The 17796-nt window shown below is 38.3% G+C and overlaps 1 protein-coding gene across 1 annotated transcript in view; it reads right to left on the reverse strand.

Annotated features, from left to right (window-relative positions):
• LOC140226759 (uncharacterized) overlaps nucleotides 1–17796 on the reverse strand; it is a 56126-nt gene that overhangs the window by 25186 nt on the left and 13144 nt on the right. Inside the window, exons 2-6 of the mRNA XM_072307189.1 lie at nucleotides 13639–14426; nucleotides 5965–6015; nucleotides 4786–4880; nucleotides 2671–3034; nucleotides 522–662 (exon numbers count right to left, since the gene is read on the reverse strand). Of these exons, the coding sequence (XP_072163290.1) occupies nucleotides 522–662; nucleotides 2671–3034; nucleotides 4786–4880; nucleotides 5965–6015; nucleotides 13639–14275 (1288 nt within the window). The 5' untranslated portion in view covers nucleotides 14276–14426. The remainder of the gene's footprint in view (nucleotides 1–521; nucleotides 663–2670; nucleotides 3035–4785; nucleotides 4881–5964; nucleotides 6016–13638; nucleotides 14427–17796) is intronic.

Below are 17796 nucleotides of genomic sequence, written 5' to 3' on the forward strand. Positions count from 1 at the left end.
GTAAAATGAGCTGAAAAAAACCTTGATCTTATCTTCAACACAAGGATTGGAGATTCTTGTGAACAACTCTGTGAATATCTTTGCAGCAAATATCTTTATGACATTGTTTGATATACACCTTTATTTGAACTTGGACTTTTCACATATAAGTAACGTACAATTCATTGGTTAAGCTACAACAGACACATACACTCACCTATATATGCTGACAAACATGCAAATACTGACACATGCCATAGGCAAATTTATGACCTGAAAGGTAGCTGGATGGCCCTAGAGACCATCTCCTCCGAGGCCAGATTATTACTCAAGAATGTCATATGTATCTCATTAGTGAAGATTGAGTAAAGAAAATCTAAAATTTTCACTTATGAATTACATACATACATTTCTGGTCAGTTTCTCTTTGTTTGCATTTATTATGTATCTCATTATGTACAGATAGACCTCATGTATTAGAAGTAGTATCAGAGGCATTGTACGGGGATGCAGGCAGTGAAGTATTCCACCTCCCAACTCACCAAGAAACACTTGGGCGAGATGCCCCAGGTGGATGGAATCCAACCAGTGGATGATGTCACGCTCATTCCACTGGGCTACTTTCTTCTTGCTGAATGGAAGATTATCCTGTGGGACGACATCTGGCTTGGAAGATGTGTCCGCTGAATAAAGAAAACAACAGCACATGGCCGTTACACTTTACAGATCAATTACATGCAGATTCAAACAAGAGACTTTAGTCATGAATGTTGTTCCAGAGCACATGATCCAATGATCTTGACAATAATTAGTTAGTCATCATGGTGACATGAACTTGGGGATATAATGGGTAGATCATGGGTACATGAAACCACTTGCTATGTATAAATGGTGCAACAAATTTGACTACATACTATATGTAAGAATTTATTTTCCTCAGAACAGAGGTACTGTATAACCCAACTGCTCACATGTCTATACATGTCTTTTCAAGCATATATTCTTTCATTTTTGTGAAATCTACATACACAAACTGACACATCAAAAGGCATTTACTCTTTTTTTAAATCAATGTGTGGAACTTTTGGAAATCTCCGTCACTCCTCCTGTTTCTCTTGTACTGATAACTGCTCTTTAATGACATGAAATTCCCTCCTTTTCTTATCATCTCTATCATTCAACATTGGCAGTCAATGTGACAAAATAATTACAAGGGGGGCGTCTCACAACGGATTTAAATTGAAATTCACAGTTAAGATTTAACCTAAGATGATAGTATGTTGTGTGTGTCTTCGATGAAATTTTTACTCCTTTCTTAAAATGACAATGTTGGAGACTTTATCATTTTACCATGATACAAATTGAAGTAAGTGACAAAGTAATTTTTCTAGAAATCTAGATGAGAATTTGTAGTGGATTATGAAATCATTATATCAAGAATTGAACAGGAAGCTAATGGCATTCCTCAGTTGATCTGAACTTTAAGACCATCTTTAATCCTCTGTGAAACATCTCAATGACCATGCACCACAGGTAGATGATACACGACGAAACCAGTGAAACAGAAACAACTCATCAATGAATTATTGCACAACCATGATTCTACTGATCAGATAGTAGTTACTATCATTCAACATTATTGAGTTAGCAAACATGGCATTCCACCTGCAGCTGAAAATAGTTGCATAAACCTGACTTCATTGACATGCTAAGTCCTTCATTTGCTTTGGTAATGAAATGTCAGTGAGTTCACATATTTGTGACAAGAACTTCTGACATCATGACTGTATCCAATTTATCCAATTTGTGTGGTACTACATGTGCCATCAATCTGACTTCATTAAAGATGGAGGAAGTTGATTCTTTCAAATAAACTATTAAAAAAAATCATTATTTTGTTCTATCTTTGACAAAATGACACACAACATTAATTTTCTAGACAGGAAATGTTGTAATCATGCTTTTTATGACTGGAAGTGCAATTAAAGGACAAGTTCACCTTCGTTAAGATAAGGATTGAGAGAATGTAGCAATATTAGTAGAACACATCATTGAAAGTTTGAGGAAACTCGGACAATCCGTTCATAAGTTATGAATTTTTGAAGTTTTTGTGCAGTCACCGCTGGATGAGAAGACTACTGCAGTGTATGATGTCACATGCGTACAACAATATAATGAAATTATAAAGAAAATTTCACAAAATTTAATCTTTTGAAAAAAGTACATTTTACCTCGACTCGTAACTGACATATGTTATGAGTAATATCATTCCCATTGCTTTTAGAAAGAGGCAAGTCAAGTGCTCTTTTATTATGCGAAAAAAGTGAAAATATGTTGAATTTTCTTTACATTTTCTTTATAGTGTTGTACTCATATGACATCACGAGCCTTAGTAGTCTCCTCATCCAGCGGTTCCAACACAAAAGTTTTAAAAATTCATAACTTTTGCATCGATTGTCCAATTTTCCTCAAACTTTCACTGATGTGTTCTACTAATATTGCTGCATTTTCTTAATCCTTATGTTAATGAAGGTGAACTTGTCCTTTAAAGAACTCAGATCTTATACAATTATTATGTAAACTGCCAACAAAATTATTGACATTTATTCTGTGCAAAAAACCCCAACACAACATGTTACTTTGATTTCACCAACGTCACTCTGAATTAAATTCTTCTGCTTGAAGACCAACCTGGTGGTGATTTGAACTTGCGGCCATTTCTCCGCTCCGGTGGCGGAGGGACGCCCAGACCATCCGCACCGGATCCCGATCCCGAACGCGATTCAGATGACATCACCGACGCTCCGCTGAGGACGGACATCAGATCACTGTCCTTTCTACCCCTCTGGGTCTCCACCCTATCATCCTTCTTTTGATTGTTCTCTCTCTCCTCTGTCGGCTTTTTGGAGGGGGACGCACCTGCTGCCGAGGGGGGTGGGTGCTGCTTGGGCGTCGGCGACAGAGTGGGCGACTTGGGAGAATCGGGAAAGAGGTCATCATCTGACGTGTCACCAAAATGGATGGAGCTGGAATCATCCCCTTCAGAATCAACAGCCTGGTAAAATAAAGAGAGTAGAAAAGATTCAGTGCTCAATAAGCACAATTGAAAGTATATTGTATGGTTGGTAGGGCATATTGAGACACACAACAACACAAATGTTATGGTTGATATCACTCAGGAGTAAGATGTGTAATTCTTTTGAACATATGATAACATCTATAGAAGTCAGAATGATTGCAATAATTTTGTACTTTAAATAAAAAGACATTAGAAAGGCTGATATCTAAATGTCTTTAAATAGCTTTGCCTGTTTCTGTACACCGCGACTTAGATAATATCTGCCACACTCGACTCTTCCAGGGCTGTTAAACTGTTAACAAGGCAACTGAGATGTTCAGCGTCATGACCAGGTTAATTTAAGCCATTAACCTCTATATTCTTCTGAACTACTGCGCAACTTTCCAAATGAAACCAACCAGGCAGGTGTGTAAAGTGCACACTCTGTGTGTTTTGGGGGCAGACCACTTCACTGGTTTATACATCCTGCTCTTGCAATGAATAAATCTTCTTTGCGTGTAGGGTGTGACTCTCTCACAAACGGTGCCTCCATTTTATGTCATACTGCATCACATCAGAGTGCTTTGCCTCTTGGAAGAGGGATTGCTTGAAAACACACAACACTGCTTTAAGTGAGACTGACTAGGCCTCAAACCCAAGCCATCTGATTGTAAGGCAAATAGAAGACTAACTGAACCACCTCTCCGGCCCATCACATTACTGCACAAGTCAATCACACCTGTCTCACTGCATATTGTGCTTCTAGAATATTTGATTGACAGCTTACATCTCATCCTCTCAAACTTTAAAGGGGTCACTCACTGAAAGCAGATTATTCTTGTAGAACATGTCAGTGCAGTTTGAGGAATATTGGGCAATCTGCTCAAAAGTTACAATGCTTTTATAATCTTGGTTGAATCCCTGCTCTGTTATAATTGGATTGGCACGATGCAACAATTTGTGATGTCACAATAGTAAAACAAATTTTAAAAAAAATATTAATAGAATCCCAAAGAATTCATCATGAAAACTTAAAAATCTCTTGACTTGGACTTCATAAACTATTGTACCCTTGCCATCAAACAACAGCAAGCACATGGATTTAAGCAACATTGGAAAATTCTTGAACTTCATGGATGTGTTCTGAATTTGGTGATACAATTCATGTCATTATAAACCAAAATCATGCCAGGGAGAATCAGCAACAGGTAGTCATGACTGATATTAGATACTTACATGCACTGGTGGCGACAGTTATCCGAAAGATTTAACTCTCTCTAGACAGAGAACAGCTTTACATTGACTTGGTTGCAAGCCAGTAGCTAGGAGGGAATAGGTGGGGGGGAGCTGACTATTGGACATTAATCCCAATGTTGCAAGTGTTTGCGTAGGAATATGAACCTGCGGGAGGGGACAACAAACCACTTCCCAGGTGACAGGACAATGAGTCAATGAGATTCGGACAGGTGGGCTGGTCAATGACCTCTTGGCATCTGTTTATGTAAACACGCTCAGTGTAAAAAGATGATATTGTGCTCTACTGAGTCATCACATTAGCATTCCCTTTGTCATTAATATAAAGAATTTGCTCCTTTTCCTTTAAAGAAAAAACAGTATTCTTGTCTCAAAATGAAGAACAGCTGATAAAGAAAACTCTAAATTAATAAAATTAGCAGACTTATAGGCTTTCTAAACTGTATTTTTGATAAGAATAGCTATTAAAGCCAGTTACTTGCTGCATACAGTACCTGTTGATTAGGAGAGGCTGGTTTTTGCTCTTTGATGGTGGCAATTTCCTTCAAGAGTCTTTGTCGAAGACTAGCTTCTTCAACTTCTAAGTCGACTGTGAAGCAGAAGAGAGAAAGAAAGAAGAGTTATTTTTGTTTTCAATATATTCATTGTACAGATATTCTAAGAAACCATTACATACCTTACTAGCACAAGGCATTCTCTTCAATCGATATATACTCATTCAATTATATTTTATTTCAAAATTATTTTTTTTCCAAGTCACTATGACAGAGAAATCTGATGAAAATATATAGGAAAATATATAGGAAAGTATAAAAGAAGTGCCACAAATGACAATTTTTCACCTTGTTCTGCATCACAAAAATCATGACATACATCATCTATTAACCGATTAGACCTGGGATTTGGAAGAACAAATTAAGCAAGGGGCAGTGTTTTGAATAGTTTTGGTCAAAATATCGTCAAAGTGACACTTTGTTCTTCTCCATTTTCCACCAAAGAAGCACATAAAAGAGGAAAGAAAAATGTACAGAAAAACCCTGCACAATCTTTCAAACTGTTATCAGTTGCACTAATATTTGATTGAAATAACCATGAATATGACGAGCTTAATGATGGGGCCAAGTTGCAAGATAATCTAGTTATCCTTTCATGGTGGATGCTACGTGTATGAGGTTTTAAAATCCCCCTTCCTTCGGTGCACACAATAAAAAGTGAATCAGTGTGTTTCAAGACTCATTACTATGCACAAAACCATCTTTTGTCAAATGAAACATTCCTGGTGGTGGAGGCTGACATTCTTACTGCCTATTTATAATTGCTTTAATGGAAACATTGAATTTCAAAGAGTTACATGCATCCTTTGACACCGAGAAATATCTTCTTTTTTTTTTTAACCCTGATCAATATTGAAATAATTTCATCTGCTGAATTGTAATGCAAGGTTGCGTTGACATGGGAACATACAGTATTTTATGATTGTGTCAAGAATGAAATAGCATTCGTGTAGTCATGAAAATATGCAGAAAGTGCTTGCATCATGTATCAGGTGATTCATTTCTCCTAAAGAAATTTCTATTTCTCTCCCGTATCCTATCAAACCTAACCTCTTCACAGTAGGCCTATAACCTCTTCTTTCATAAAAACATAACTGGTATTATTGAAGATGTCCTTACTCAGATCATCCTCCGTGAGTTGAGAAAGATAATCTCCATCAATGTCACAACCTGCAACAGAAAAAGACAAAAGAAAGTGTACTTCGAACTGTGAAGGTAGAAATAAATGCAAGATTATTTTTTTTTTTTTCTTCTTGCACTCAGGCCAATTTTCATGAACTTCACTTGTTTATAATTTTGTGGATTCATGGTGAATTTATTCATGACATCTTTTGCTATACCAGAACATATTCACAAATTGTTACTTTTGCAATACCTGTGCATATTTTGTGCCTTTTAAACAGCACTGCTGTGGGTTAGAGAAAAGCTTGAACCTCAGTTTGTATCGTAACCCATTGGAGACTAGTCCCGAGTGTACTCAGACGAGTGTTTATGTGAAATACGTGTTTTAGCAAAATCAGCCCGTCCTCGGCGGGTTAATATTAATAATTTACATCCCGTGGGTACAAAATGACTGAAATGATCACTTTAGAAATCAGCATGAAAAATTCAAAAAATGTAGTCTTTCTGATAAACAGTTGCACATTCTCTTTCAGTCAACTTCAAGGGGACATTACTCATTACCACTCTTGTGGAGCGGCTATTTTTCAAGCTGTGCCATCCTAGGGAAGAATGAATTACGAGCCGTTTTTGACTTCCTTCAAAGCTACACACCCTGCATGACTTCTGAAAATTATTCACCTACGAGAGCAAATCCCACACAATCTAATGGTGTAGAAATAATACAATTATGCACATGTATTCAGTTAATATAATATGAAATCTAACGCACCTGAAATACATTTTAATCCATGTCCACCAAACTCAAAATATTAGACTAAATTGCTACTGAAATTTCCATCATGCCTTGTAACTTTTATACATCTTTATCCAGTCTACATCCTGCCAACATCCAAGTCTGGGTCTGTTGTCGTCTGAGCTAACGGCAGCTCGCTGCATGGATCGCTGCGAGGATTACAGCCCGAACTTACTCACGTATTCTCTCTAATCCCTCTCTTAGCCATCAGTGGCTAAACCAGACGGCTTACTCACTTCTAGGTGAACTTCCATCGCACGCTCTCTGCTGATCGAGCATCTTCAAAGGCCAAATCATCCTTTCTTCTAAGCTCAAAGTAAGTTCACTGCACAATGCAACATCATCTGCATTTAAACATTTCCTATACCTGCATTGACTAGTTGACTGTAATGGTATTCACAACTGTATGAAGTATAATATCACATGTAATCACCAACACTTGCTTGTTCTTCAAAATTCTACCTTAGCTGTGATTCTAAATACTGTGTAAATAAAAAAAATCTTAACATTCGTTTCCTTTCTTCCTTTCTTTTTGCAATAAGATGCAGTTGTAAAAAGGAAAGCAAATCTGTGATTGGTAAAATACCAAGGTCAGGACAAAAGATTTTAAGACAGAAAGAGAAAAAAAAAATCCTTCATTACATCTATCTAGATCAAAGGGAAAAAAGTCAAATCCACATTACAGTAATGAACTACATACAGCTGTACCAGACATCAATCTTAGACTTTCAGCACATCCATAGGCTTGAAATGTAGAAATATAATACACATAGTCTTTGCATACTACTACACTGTAAGTGGCTCATATTAAAAAGAATAGTCTCGAAATTACCAACAAAAAAAAAACTTGCACATGTCATCACAACATTTAAACACATGTTTCATAAACTGTAGATGTTGAATCTGAAATGGAAAACAGAAAGTAGTGACATCTTCACACTGCAGCTTTAAGGATTAGAGTACCTACACGGCTTCCTTGCCTGATGTTTGGGCCAGTATTCCAGGAGCCACTGAAAGATGAGATTATCTCTGGGACACCGAGCTTATTCCATTCAAGGACGCACAGGGCTAATCCCTCTACCCTTTGGCCAGCTCAAGATTTTTTTCTTTCTTTAAGTTTTGACTTTTTTCCCTTCCCTAACAAGGGATACATTCTGTACATTATTCGTCTGGGTAGCATATGACCAAGCACATTACTCGTATGTGAATAAAGTAGGATGAGACATGTGATGACATCGTCAACTCATCTAGTTTGACTTTGTGGTTATTGTACTAATTACCAACCGCTACGTGAAAACATGCAGAACTTTGGAAATCCTATAACTTCCTTATTTTAATTTAGCATCCGATTCTGATGAAACATCCACCATCTTGTCAGTTTGGGTTCATTCCATTCCACATAGTGTATTGATGCACTGTTTGTACATTATCTTATGTCACCTTGAATGTGATGGTTAAAGGGACATTCCAGACGATTTTCATAATTTCACACCATGTAGTACAATTGTACGTAAATCGACAACTCCATGTATAGATTTGTGGAATTTATTGTGGTTCTTGACCAGAGAAACAATACTTTGAAAAACCTTAAACAAAGTACACTGAACAAGGATGATGACATAGGAGGTTCACATATTTCAGAAATGTACAAGTAGCAGTGTAATTCCATTACAATACTGCTTGCTTGCGAGTTCACCTGTGTACAATCAATGCATGCCTTCTTCTTTTGTTCTGTTTCCTTGAGCCCCAACTTAGCATTCTTATGGTGACTCTGCCATGTCATCATCCTTGTTCATTGTAATTTGTTCTAAATTTTGAAAATATTCTTATTCTTCATCCCAATTATCACAAATTCCGAAACTCTGTCATCAGTATAACTAATTTATAGTTGTTCAAATGTAGAGATCGGAAAATCATCCGGAGGTCTCCTTTAAGATGTACTGTACAGGGAGATACTTTTAAAATCAGTCACAGTGTGGGATGCCCAAACCGTAATAGCCTTGATGTACAAACAATGTAGTTCAGTCATAATGGGAAAAATAAAGGTCATCTTGACATGTTCACAATGTTTAAACTAAATTTATAGATATGGTATTAAAAAGAAAAATGGAGTATTATGAGCCAGAGGTAAGGATTAAGATAAGATGACTGGCTTTGAGTGGATACAGCTACTATATATATGGACTTTACCAAATGTGTGATGTCATGGCCATTCATCAAGAGGGAAACTGGTTTAAAACACACCTACCCTCGTCTACGAGGAATTGCAGCAATTGCTTTTTTCAAAACCACGCTCGGACTTGATTTCAACCCAAGCTACACGTGTATTCATTTCAGAAAAGGCTGTGACATAATCACTTCGGCATTCTATAATTATTTTGCTGACAATCTTTGAGTATATTCACAGATCTATGAATTAGTGGTAATGGTACAATTTGTATCAATACTGTTCTTATGTTTTTATGTGTGTTGGGGGAAAACTGTATTTCTTGTTCTTGCTTAAAATCACGCAGTATACAATTTGTAGACTCATTCACTATAATGGCAATCAGGCAAGGATATTTTTCTTACTCAATAAAATGTATACATAGTTAATTACAGGAGGTCATCTTTCTTAACTTGATTTTTTTTTCTTGCACAATACATACTTCTAAGTTCTATTGGCTTCAGTGTAATCGGGGGGGGGGGGGGGGGGTCTTTTCAATGCAATACCATGTATACAAAATGCATTATATGAATACAAATGTAAAGTAAGTACAGTGTATGTACACACGTATGTGTACAGTGTGTAGGTAAAGGAAACATGCCTAGCATTATCTCTGAAGTACCATGCCATTCGTTATTCAAACTTTACTTAAAGACCTAATAAAATGGTTTAGGCATTTTTTTCTCAATGATGTAATAATATTAAATGTTAAATTCTAAGTAATTCTATGGTTGTGCGGGGTTTTTTACTGTTCTGAATTTTGTTCTATATTTGTTAACATATTGGATGCAATTTCCTCGGTTTTGGAAAACTTGCTATACTTTCACCGCATGCGGCGCACTATCACTTCTAAATTGTGATGACGTCTAAGAACGGAGTCGTTCACGACCAGTCTAGCCGTAGCCAGCGAGCTGGCAAGGCTATGCTAGCGCAGCGCAGCGACAGCCGGCCGGCGGCTAGCTGCACTGGCTAGCGCTGGCGGGGGAGCGAGCTAGCGAGCGCATAGCAGGTGCTGCGCTGCACTATTGTCATTGGCTAAGCCTTTAGACAAAAAAATATTTAATGAACTGTATCGGATTTAATACTGCCAATAATACAGATTACAACTGTGGTACGCTTGGATATCCATTATTTTCGGCAAACTCGTGAAATAGGCCCCACCGCTGCGTGTAGTAATAGTAGTAGTAATAGTAATACTACGGCGACTCGCCTGTTTCAGCACCACCGTGTGGCGTTCATCTCGGTAGGTAAGCACGGCGGTGGGGCTGCCTTCCACAGTGAATACTCGTGAATGCGGCGAAAATGACTTCATAATATGGCCCTCGGCTCGACTAATTTAACGGCCAATTTAACCATAAATACAACTCTACCTAACCCTAAACCCTAGGAGGACCTACCCTTGCTTGCTATAAACGCACGGGTACGGTGCACGCGCACTGCGGTGGGGCCTATTTCACGATAGCCCCACCACCACTGCGTGTCTGTACTAATACTACGGCGACTCGCCTGCTTTATAGGCCTAGACCTACTCGTGAATCCAGCCCCACCGTGGCATTCATCGGTAGATAAGCACGGCGTTTGGGCTTCCTTCCACAGTATGATTTTTAGCATAAAACAAAAACTACTCGACCAAAATTGACGATCATTTTCTTGGTATCGTTTTTCTTAGAAAATGACGCATCTAAATTACTGAGTGTAAACTACTAGACTACTACTGGTAGTTTAACTTGTAAGCGCCGGCCGACGGGCCAGGCCACGGCCGGGACGCTCCCGCTTGCTTGCTGCGGCCGGAGTAGCCGCTCACTTTGTGAGCGAGCTGGGCCTGTTCTTCTAATCTACTTACTAGACAGTTACAACTTACAATGTCAGTCATGTAGAATACAGTATATCCTTTCTAACGTTAAACTATATGGGGGCATACCCGACATACCACTTTGTAATCCGACTTATTTCCCAGGCGATCGTTTCCGTGAGGTCTATTCTCGGGCTTGGTGCCATGTTCATACGCTCTTGCACTGGCAGCGGGGGAGATGCAGCTGGTTCATAATCGGTAAGGTGCAGCCCCACGATAACGTTCTGGTTCATCGGCTGCCTCTCCCTCCCCATCTTCCCCTTCAACTTCATGTGCCTCCTCTTCCTCTCCGCTATCGTCAGAGCTGCAGTCTTCATCATCATCATCAATGTCGAAGTTTACCCATATAGGGGAAGACATTATGCTCGAGGTACCAAGTATCTGTGCAAGCTAACTTAGTGATAATGTATACGTGGTAATGCGTACATGTCGACAGTCAGTGTGTCGACCGGGAGCGCACATCCCGCGGGGCCCGGGCCTGGCCGGGCTAGCTATCGTGTACGCGCGTGTACCAAGCTAGTAATCTGAGTGCTTGTGCTGAGCGGCGTCTGCTAACTGAGCACAACTCCGTGCTTATACGTCATCAATCGGTTCAGGGGTGTTGGTCACGTGACTGTCTTTTTCGCAAAAGCTGCAACGGGGTCTTCCAAAAATGTGATATTTGGGGGAGTTTCTAGAAGCGATAAAAACCGGAACGACACTGACAACATATTTACATTGATAATCATGACATATATTTTACATTTCTTTTGCATATTAAAACATTTTGCAAGCATTTTATTAGGTCTTTAATACAATACGTAGAGGAAAATTTATACAAACAAAACGTATAATGTGTACCTGTTTCACTGGAGTTGGATATTATAGACAAGATTTCAAGTTAATTTCTTTTAAATTCTACATCATATGTTTTTCTGATGCAACATATTTACGTCTTGAATGATGGTGATGTGCAATGTGTGCATGCAATCAGATAACCATCGACACAGGATCTAAATACTGTTCGTTAAAACATAAGCGTATAGGTACACGTAGAACATGCAAACATCATACTAGCGCTTTCAGAGCAGAATTTAAGTAATGTGTGGAGCACAAGTTTCTTAATCTATTAAAATCGAAACGTGTAATACTTTTATCCTTTTTTTATCACAGATAAATTATGGCTGTTTTCACGTATTCTTGCTGTACACACCACAAATTTGATTTCTAGGGTATTGGTACACTTTAACATTACTTTGTAGCTTGAAAGACGATGACTATCAGAAATTAATACGGAAGTATGGTAGTTGGGGAGTGGTGGTGTTTTAGGGAGTGTTTACACCACACTTGATAATTTGTCACCTAAACTGGCGTCACTGCTGTGAATTGGTGAGGAAGCATGTATTTAAGGTCCCTACACTGATAATTCAGTCTAGATTGAATGATAGACAGAAGTTCTGTCTATCCCCAGTTTCTGTTTCCCCAGTTCCTATTATCTCATCCTTTCCTTTCTTTTTTTTCTCATACCGTAGGACAGTTCCAGAGGTTTTCTAGATTTTGACTGTATGAAAGTACAATTTGTATTACAGATTTGTATTGTTCTTCGTCAATATCAAAGATCGAATCATTATAATACAGATTGAGCATACAATCCTACTCATGGCAGATTGAGCATTAATAATCTTAATATTCACAGAGAGTGACAGGAAAAAAAAAGTAGAAGAAAATCCAACCTATGCTACTTCACTCTCTCCATAAAATATGTCTGAAAAAACAGTTATTGCCATTTGTTATTGGAATGTTTCTTTGAATTTGTATGTTCATCCACACAGATTATCTTCACTTCACATATAATATTGTAAGATGGCTGTATGGGTACATTTAACTACAACGTTTGTATTTAAACCCAATGTGTGTACTCCCTATCAGAATGGGGAAATGATTAATGCTCCCAATACATCAGTAATATAAATATAAACATTTTATATGAGTCAGTATCAGTGGACAAGAATTGGGTCATAGAAGGGAGTACTTTACTTTGGGTTGATTGTACTTGCTGGAAATACCTTTCCCTTCCTTTCTTTTCTTTTTTTTTTTCTCTCTCTCTCTCTTGAAAACATGCTCTATATTGTCCTTGAAGCAGTTGCAGATATTTCAAGTATCCAGCTTTGCACAGCTCAATGAATAATAAATATTTCATTCTGTCCAATAAATTGCTAAACTGAACATACAAAATAGACACACACACAAAAGCTCAATAGACCTCTACACATTTAACAAGTACGTTGTATTTGTCAGTACCATTGTAGAGGTTCAGTGTATCTTTTTGTTTTTTTTTTTCAATGAATCAAAGGCAGCCATGGATATAAATAAGTGATTGTGCACTTCAGGCGCCTAAGCAACACACTTGACCTTGTGTACTCATGCATGAATCTTATACATGCCATATTCCATACAGTGTACACTAACCAACACAGAGCACAGACCTACAGAGGATACCGTGTACACTTGTATTTTCATCATTTATGGCCTGTGCACGGATATCTGCAGAGGTTATTGTATGTTTCTATAATATGCAGTGATGATTCCATCTGACAGTGTTCCTTTCCCACGACATCAGTGATGAATAACACAACTATACATGTATAATATCATCTATTCCATAACAAACTATGAAATGAAAATAAAACCTTTTTAGTGTACTTACAACATGATGGAAATGTTTGTACTCGAAAGAAAAAAAAATACTATAAAATAATCGTAATTTACTTTTCTTTCAGACACAATCATGACAAAATAATCACACAAATCTAAACATTTCAAATGATATCAGATACTCACCATCAAAGAGGTCAGCAAAGTACTCCAAATCGCTGTCATTCAACCATTTTAGCACCTCCTCCTCCGACCACACCTCAAGAGCCTTGCTGGCATAACTGCTCCTATCCTGGTGCCCCGGGGTGCTGTTTGCCGCCTTTCCAGCAAAATCCACATCTTCCTCCCCATCACGAAACGAGGTGACTGGGATGGAGGAGGAACGGGAAACTGCCGAGTTCGGTCGGCTGACCCGATTTGAGACACCATACCCCGGGGGCGGCGTGTACGTGGCTCGGAGGGAGGGATGATTCGGCGTGCTCGACAGGGGTTGCAGGGAGCTGTGATCCGGCGGAATGTGCTCTGTGTATTCCGGTGGGGGCAGCGAGTGCACGTAGGTGGACGTGATGCGTCCGGACTCCACGCTGGGTGAGCGCGAAGCAGGGCCGTTACGGATGAACGATGCCGGAGAGCCCGTGGCGGTGGAGAGCGGGGAGCTGCTGCCGGACGTCTGGCCGTCAACATAGACGTCCGTCTTGCCATTCTTGTTGGACTTCTTGGCCCGTGGTCCACCCTTCAGGAGGTTGTTGAGGGAAGGGAAGCCAGAGGGCGAAGAGCCACTCTTATTGCTGGCCTCCTTCTTCTTCTTCTTCCATCCAAACATGATGGAGTCCCAAGAGACGAATGACTGCACAGCATGAAGGCCCGGTGTGTCAGTGGCATGTGGACGGGGATGGGGACGGGGGAGGGGAGGCTTACCGGCAATGTGTCATCAGGTCGTTGAGGGCAAGCACTGAGCTAGGCTTCACGAACACCTGAGTGGGAACACAAAAGGACAGTGAGTGTGACTGACTGCGCAACGTGTTCCAGTAATTATTAGCAGCATTGGCTGAATGCCAAGCAATCCAAACCCCAGCTTTTCAGCCAAGTAGACTATTGAACATTTCCTTAATGACTATGAAATACCAGGACACAAGATAATACATTTAAGTTCAAATTGTGAGTTATATTTTTGAGCACATCATACAGATGAGCACTATGAACAGTGGAGACATCATGGTGCATCACTGTCAAAAAATCTAGATATTGGGGGATCGGAGAGTAAGAAGTAACATACAGACCATAACTTGCATTCATTATTATACAAACGACCTCCACACATTTGTTTGGGATGTCATCTATTACTATGCACTAAACAGGTACAATGTACAATGTATTCACCAAATAAACATTGTACAATACATTACATACATTAACTCTAGATATACCATACAAGCAATTTGTCTAAAACCATTGAGAAGGGTACTGGAAATGGCCTCTGTTAAATCTTGTAAATAAAACAAGAGGGCATTTATCATCCTTGTAATTCCAGTAGCAGAGTGTATTAGAATTCTGATCCCTTCTAAATGTTCACACTGCAAGTTGTACAACATGCTATTAAAATGTTGCTTCAGTCTGACAATGACAATAATTTGCAGTGGGGTATCCAGTGGATACCCAAAGAATAACCCCTACAACCTTCAAGGCCATTAACTTGACTCATGGGACGCAACAAAAATATTATTTTAAAGATAAAATGAACAAAGTTGGTACAATGAATAATGATTGAGTAAAGATCCAAGTACCTCTGCAATACTGAAAACCACAAATTTCATTTTGCATGTTTTTTTTTTCTTTTTCGTCACTATTGCAAGCAAATTTGGCAAATGTAACCTCTGTAGATTACATGTTGTACACGATGTACATCGTAAACTTCCTGTAGCTTGGCCACAACAGGGTGAAGAAGAACGAGTAAATATAAACATGTATATGGATATAATAGAAGTAAAGAAATGAAAGAGAAAAAAAAATATCAAGACAAGGGAGAAAAATCAGGAAAAAACCTTGATGATCTTTTGGTTTTGAATGGGTGGGTCACGAAAGACACTTGACTTTGACCTCTTCCCCCTCCCCATACACATGATGTTGTGTCAGCACAGCAAGACACACAGTGAAGGGAGGGAAAACTGGCAAGGTATAATCTCTGAACACAAGTTTTAATAGGCTTGTGGGCCAGACACTGATACTTAATGTCTTCAGGATGACACAAAAACTTACAATTTTTGTATAAGAAAACTTAAAAACATATAATTCAAATATAAGTGTATTCATGCATATCATTGAATGTGTTAAATACATTAATAACAATGAGCAGATAAAGAAAGAGAGAGAGAGAGAGAGAGAGAGAGAGAGAGATATGATGTGTAGTGTGGGCCCTATACATTATCATAACAGTATCAACAACTTCAGGAGGAAAAAAAAAACTCTTCAAAAAGGTCCACATGATCACTGAAAAATTTTCTTTGGCTTGGTAAGCAAACAAATATCAACTACAGTACCTGCCACAGGTGTGATGTAAATTGTAGCTGTTTGTTGATGGAGAAAGTGAAAAACAACTAGAACACTAATTCTGCAAATCAATGAATACAAGTTGATGCCACAGCATTCTGACTTGAAGCTCCAATCAATAATCACTCAGGGAGTCTGGTTACATTAAACAGACATTTCTTTAGATAGGGAAATATTGATTGTCTTAAGTCTTCAGTTACTGCAGGATGAAACTATTAATGATTCAGAACATCTCGGCACACAAAAGAGTGCGTTTTACTGATGGCCATGCAATCACTACTCAGCAAGTCCACTACGGACTGAGGAAATCTACCGTTATGCTGATTAACTTGAATGCAAATATGCATGCAGATTGAATACAATGTATGTAATGTCCACAATGTTTGCCAATTGCACAAGTACATACACTTGTACATGTACAGTATCTGGTGCTCAGATGAGAAATCCTGTAAATCAAATTAATTGTAGCCACCTCGAAGAAATCTAAACAAATAATTCACAATATTTTTGCTAAAGAATAGTTAAAACATTTGTCAGTACTTTGACATTACTGTAACTACTGTACAGGTACTTGTACATTGTATCAGTTTCTTTTTAATACACTGTAGTTCTCAAGCACTGAGTTATTGTTTGGCCACACTGTTTTGCATGCACTCAAAGATTTGTTTTATTTGTTTTTATGCTCCTGGAGATTCAAGATAAAAAAAGGTATACAAATGAGAATAAAAATAAAATCTACTAGCACAACTTAAACAGAGTGGGTGTGAAAAATCTCCACATTCTTCTCACATACAGGAGCACAAGTTTATCCTTGAATGAAATTTCATATTTTGCTCCCGACTTGGCGACAAAGTTGTTACTGATCCTGCAATGTAGCTTAACATCTTGTTTTGGAATTGTATCATGCTTTATTTAGAAGCCAGGCAGTCTCTTGGCAACAGTTAAATTGCCTTGAAACGGAGCCAAAGATTTTCTTTGGATCAGATCTTGAGACAACAGATGTGAATGGAGTGAAAAACTGCAGACTCAATTAATAGATCAATCTATTTTGGTAAAATTATTAAATGTGTAATGGTATCAAATATATTCTATTGTGTTCTGGCTTTATGAAATGAGGAGAATTGTTTGAATATTGTATGTGCATTGTGTAAGTATCACTTGGAGTACTCTAAAATGATATGGAAAAAAAAGAAAACCTCATAACAAATTAATAACAACTAGATATATCGCTACGGCGACTGATATGCCTCCGCTAGTACTCTAAAATGATATGGAAATGATATGGAAAAAAAAGAAAACCTCACAACAAATTAATAACAACTAGATATATCGCTACGACGACTGATATGCCTCCGCCATAATGCATGGTTCTCCTAATAGGTCTATAGCACAATGTCTTGACAATGTGTGATGACAGTTTCACACAATTGGCAAAATATTAAAATGACAGGTTTGCCACAAATGTGCTGAATGTTCACTTTCCTAGAACTAGGTTCAATTGGATGAATGATTAAAATGTCAGAGTGCAGGTATTTGGGGAACTGATGATTTTTACTTGACTTTTGACCCTTTTATAAGTATATGCATTGAGTAATTTTCAAGGTATTGAGAAAAAGTATAATTTCAGTATCAAATGGGAAAATAGCATTATCTAAACCTGGCCTTTGACCTGTGACCTCACAGTTCCAAAGAGAATCACTGTTAGGTTGAACATGCATAAATAGGTAAGTTTCATGATGATACCTTGAGTTACTTTTGAGATATGGAGGAAAAAGTGCAATTCAGCACTCTTACTTG

The sequence above is a fragment of the Diadema setosum genome, chromosome 4 (assembly GCF_964275005.1).
Source record: "Diadema setosum chromosome 4, eeDiaSeto1, whole genome shotgun sequence".
Lineage (NCBI taxonomy): Eukaryota > Metazoa > Echinodermata > Echinoidea > Diadematoida > Diadematidae > Diadema > Diadema setosum.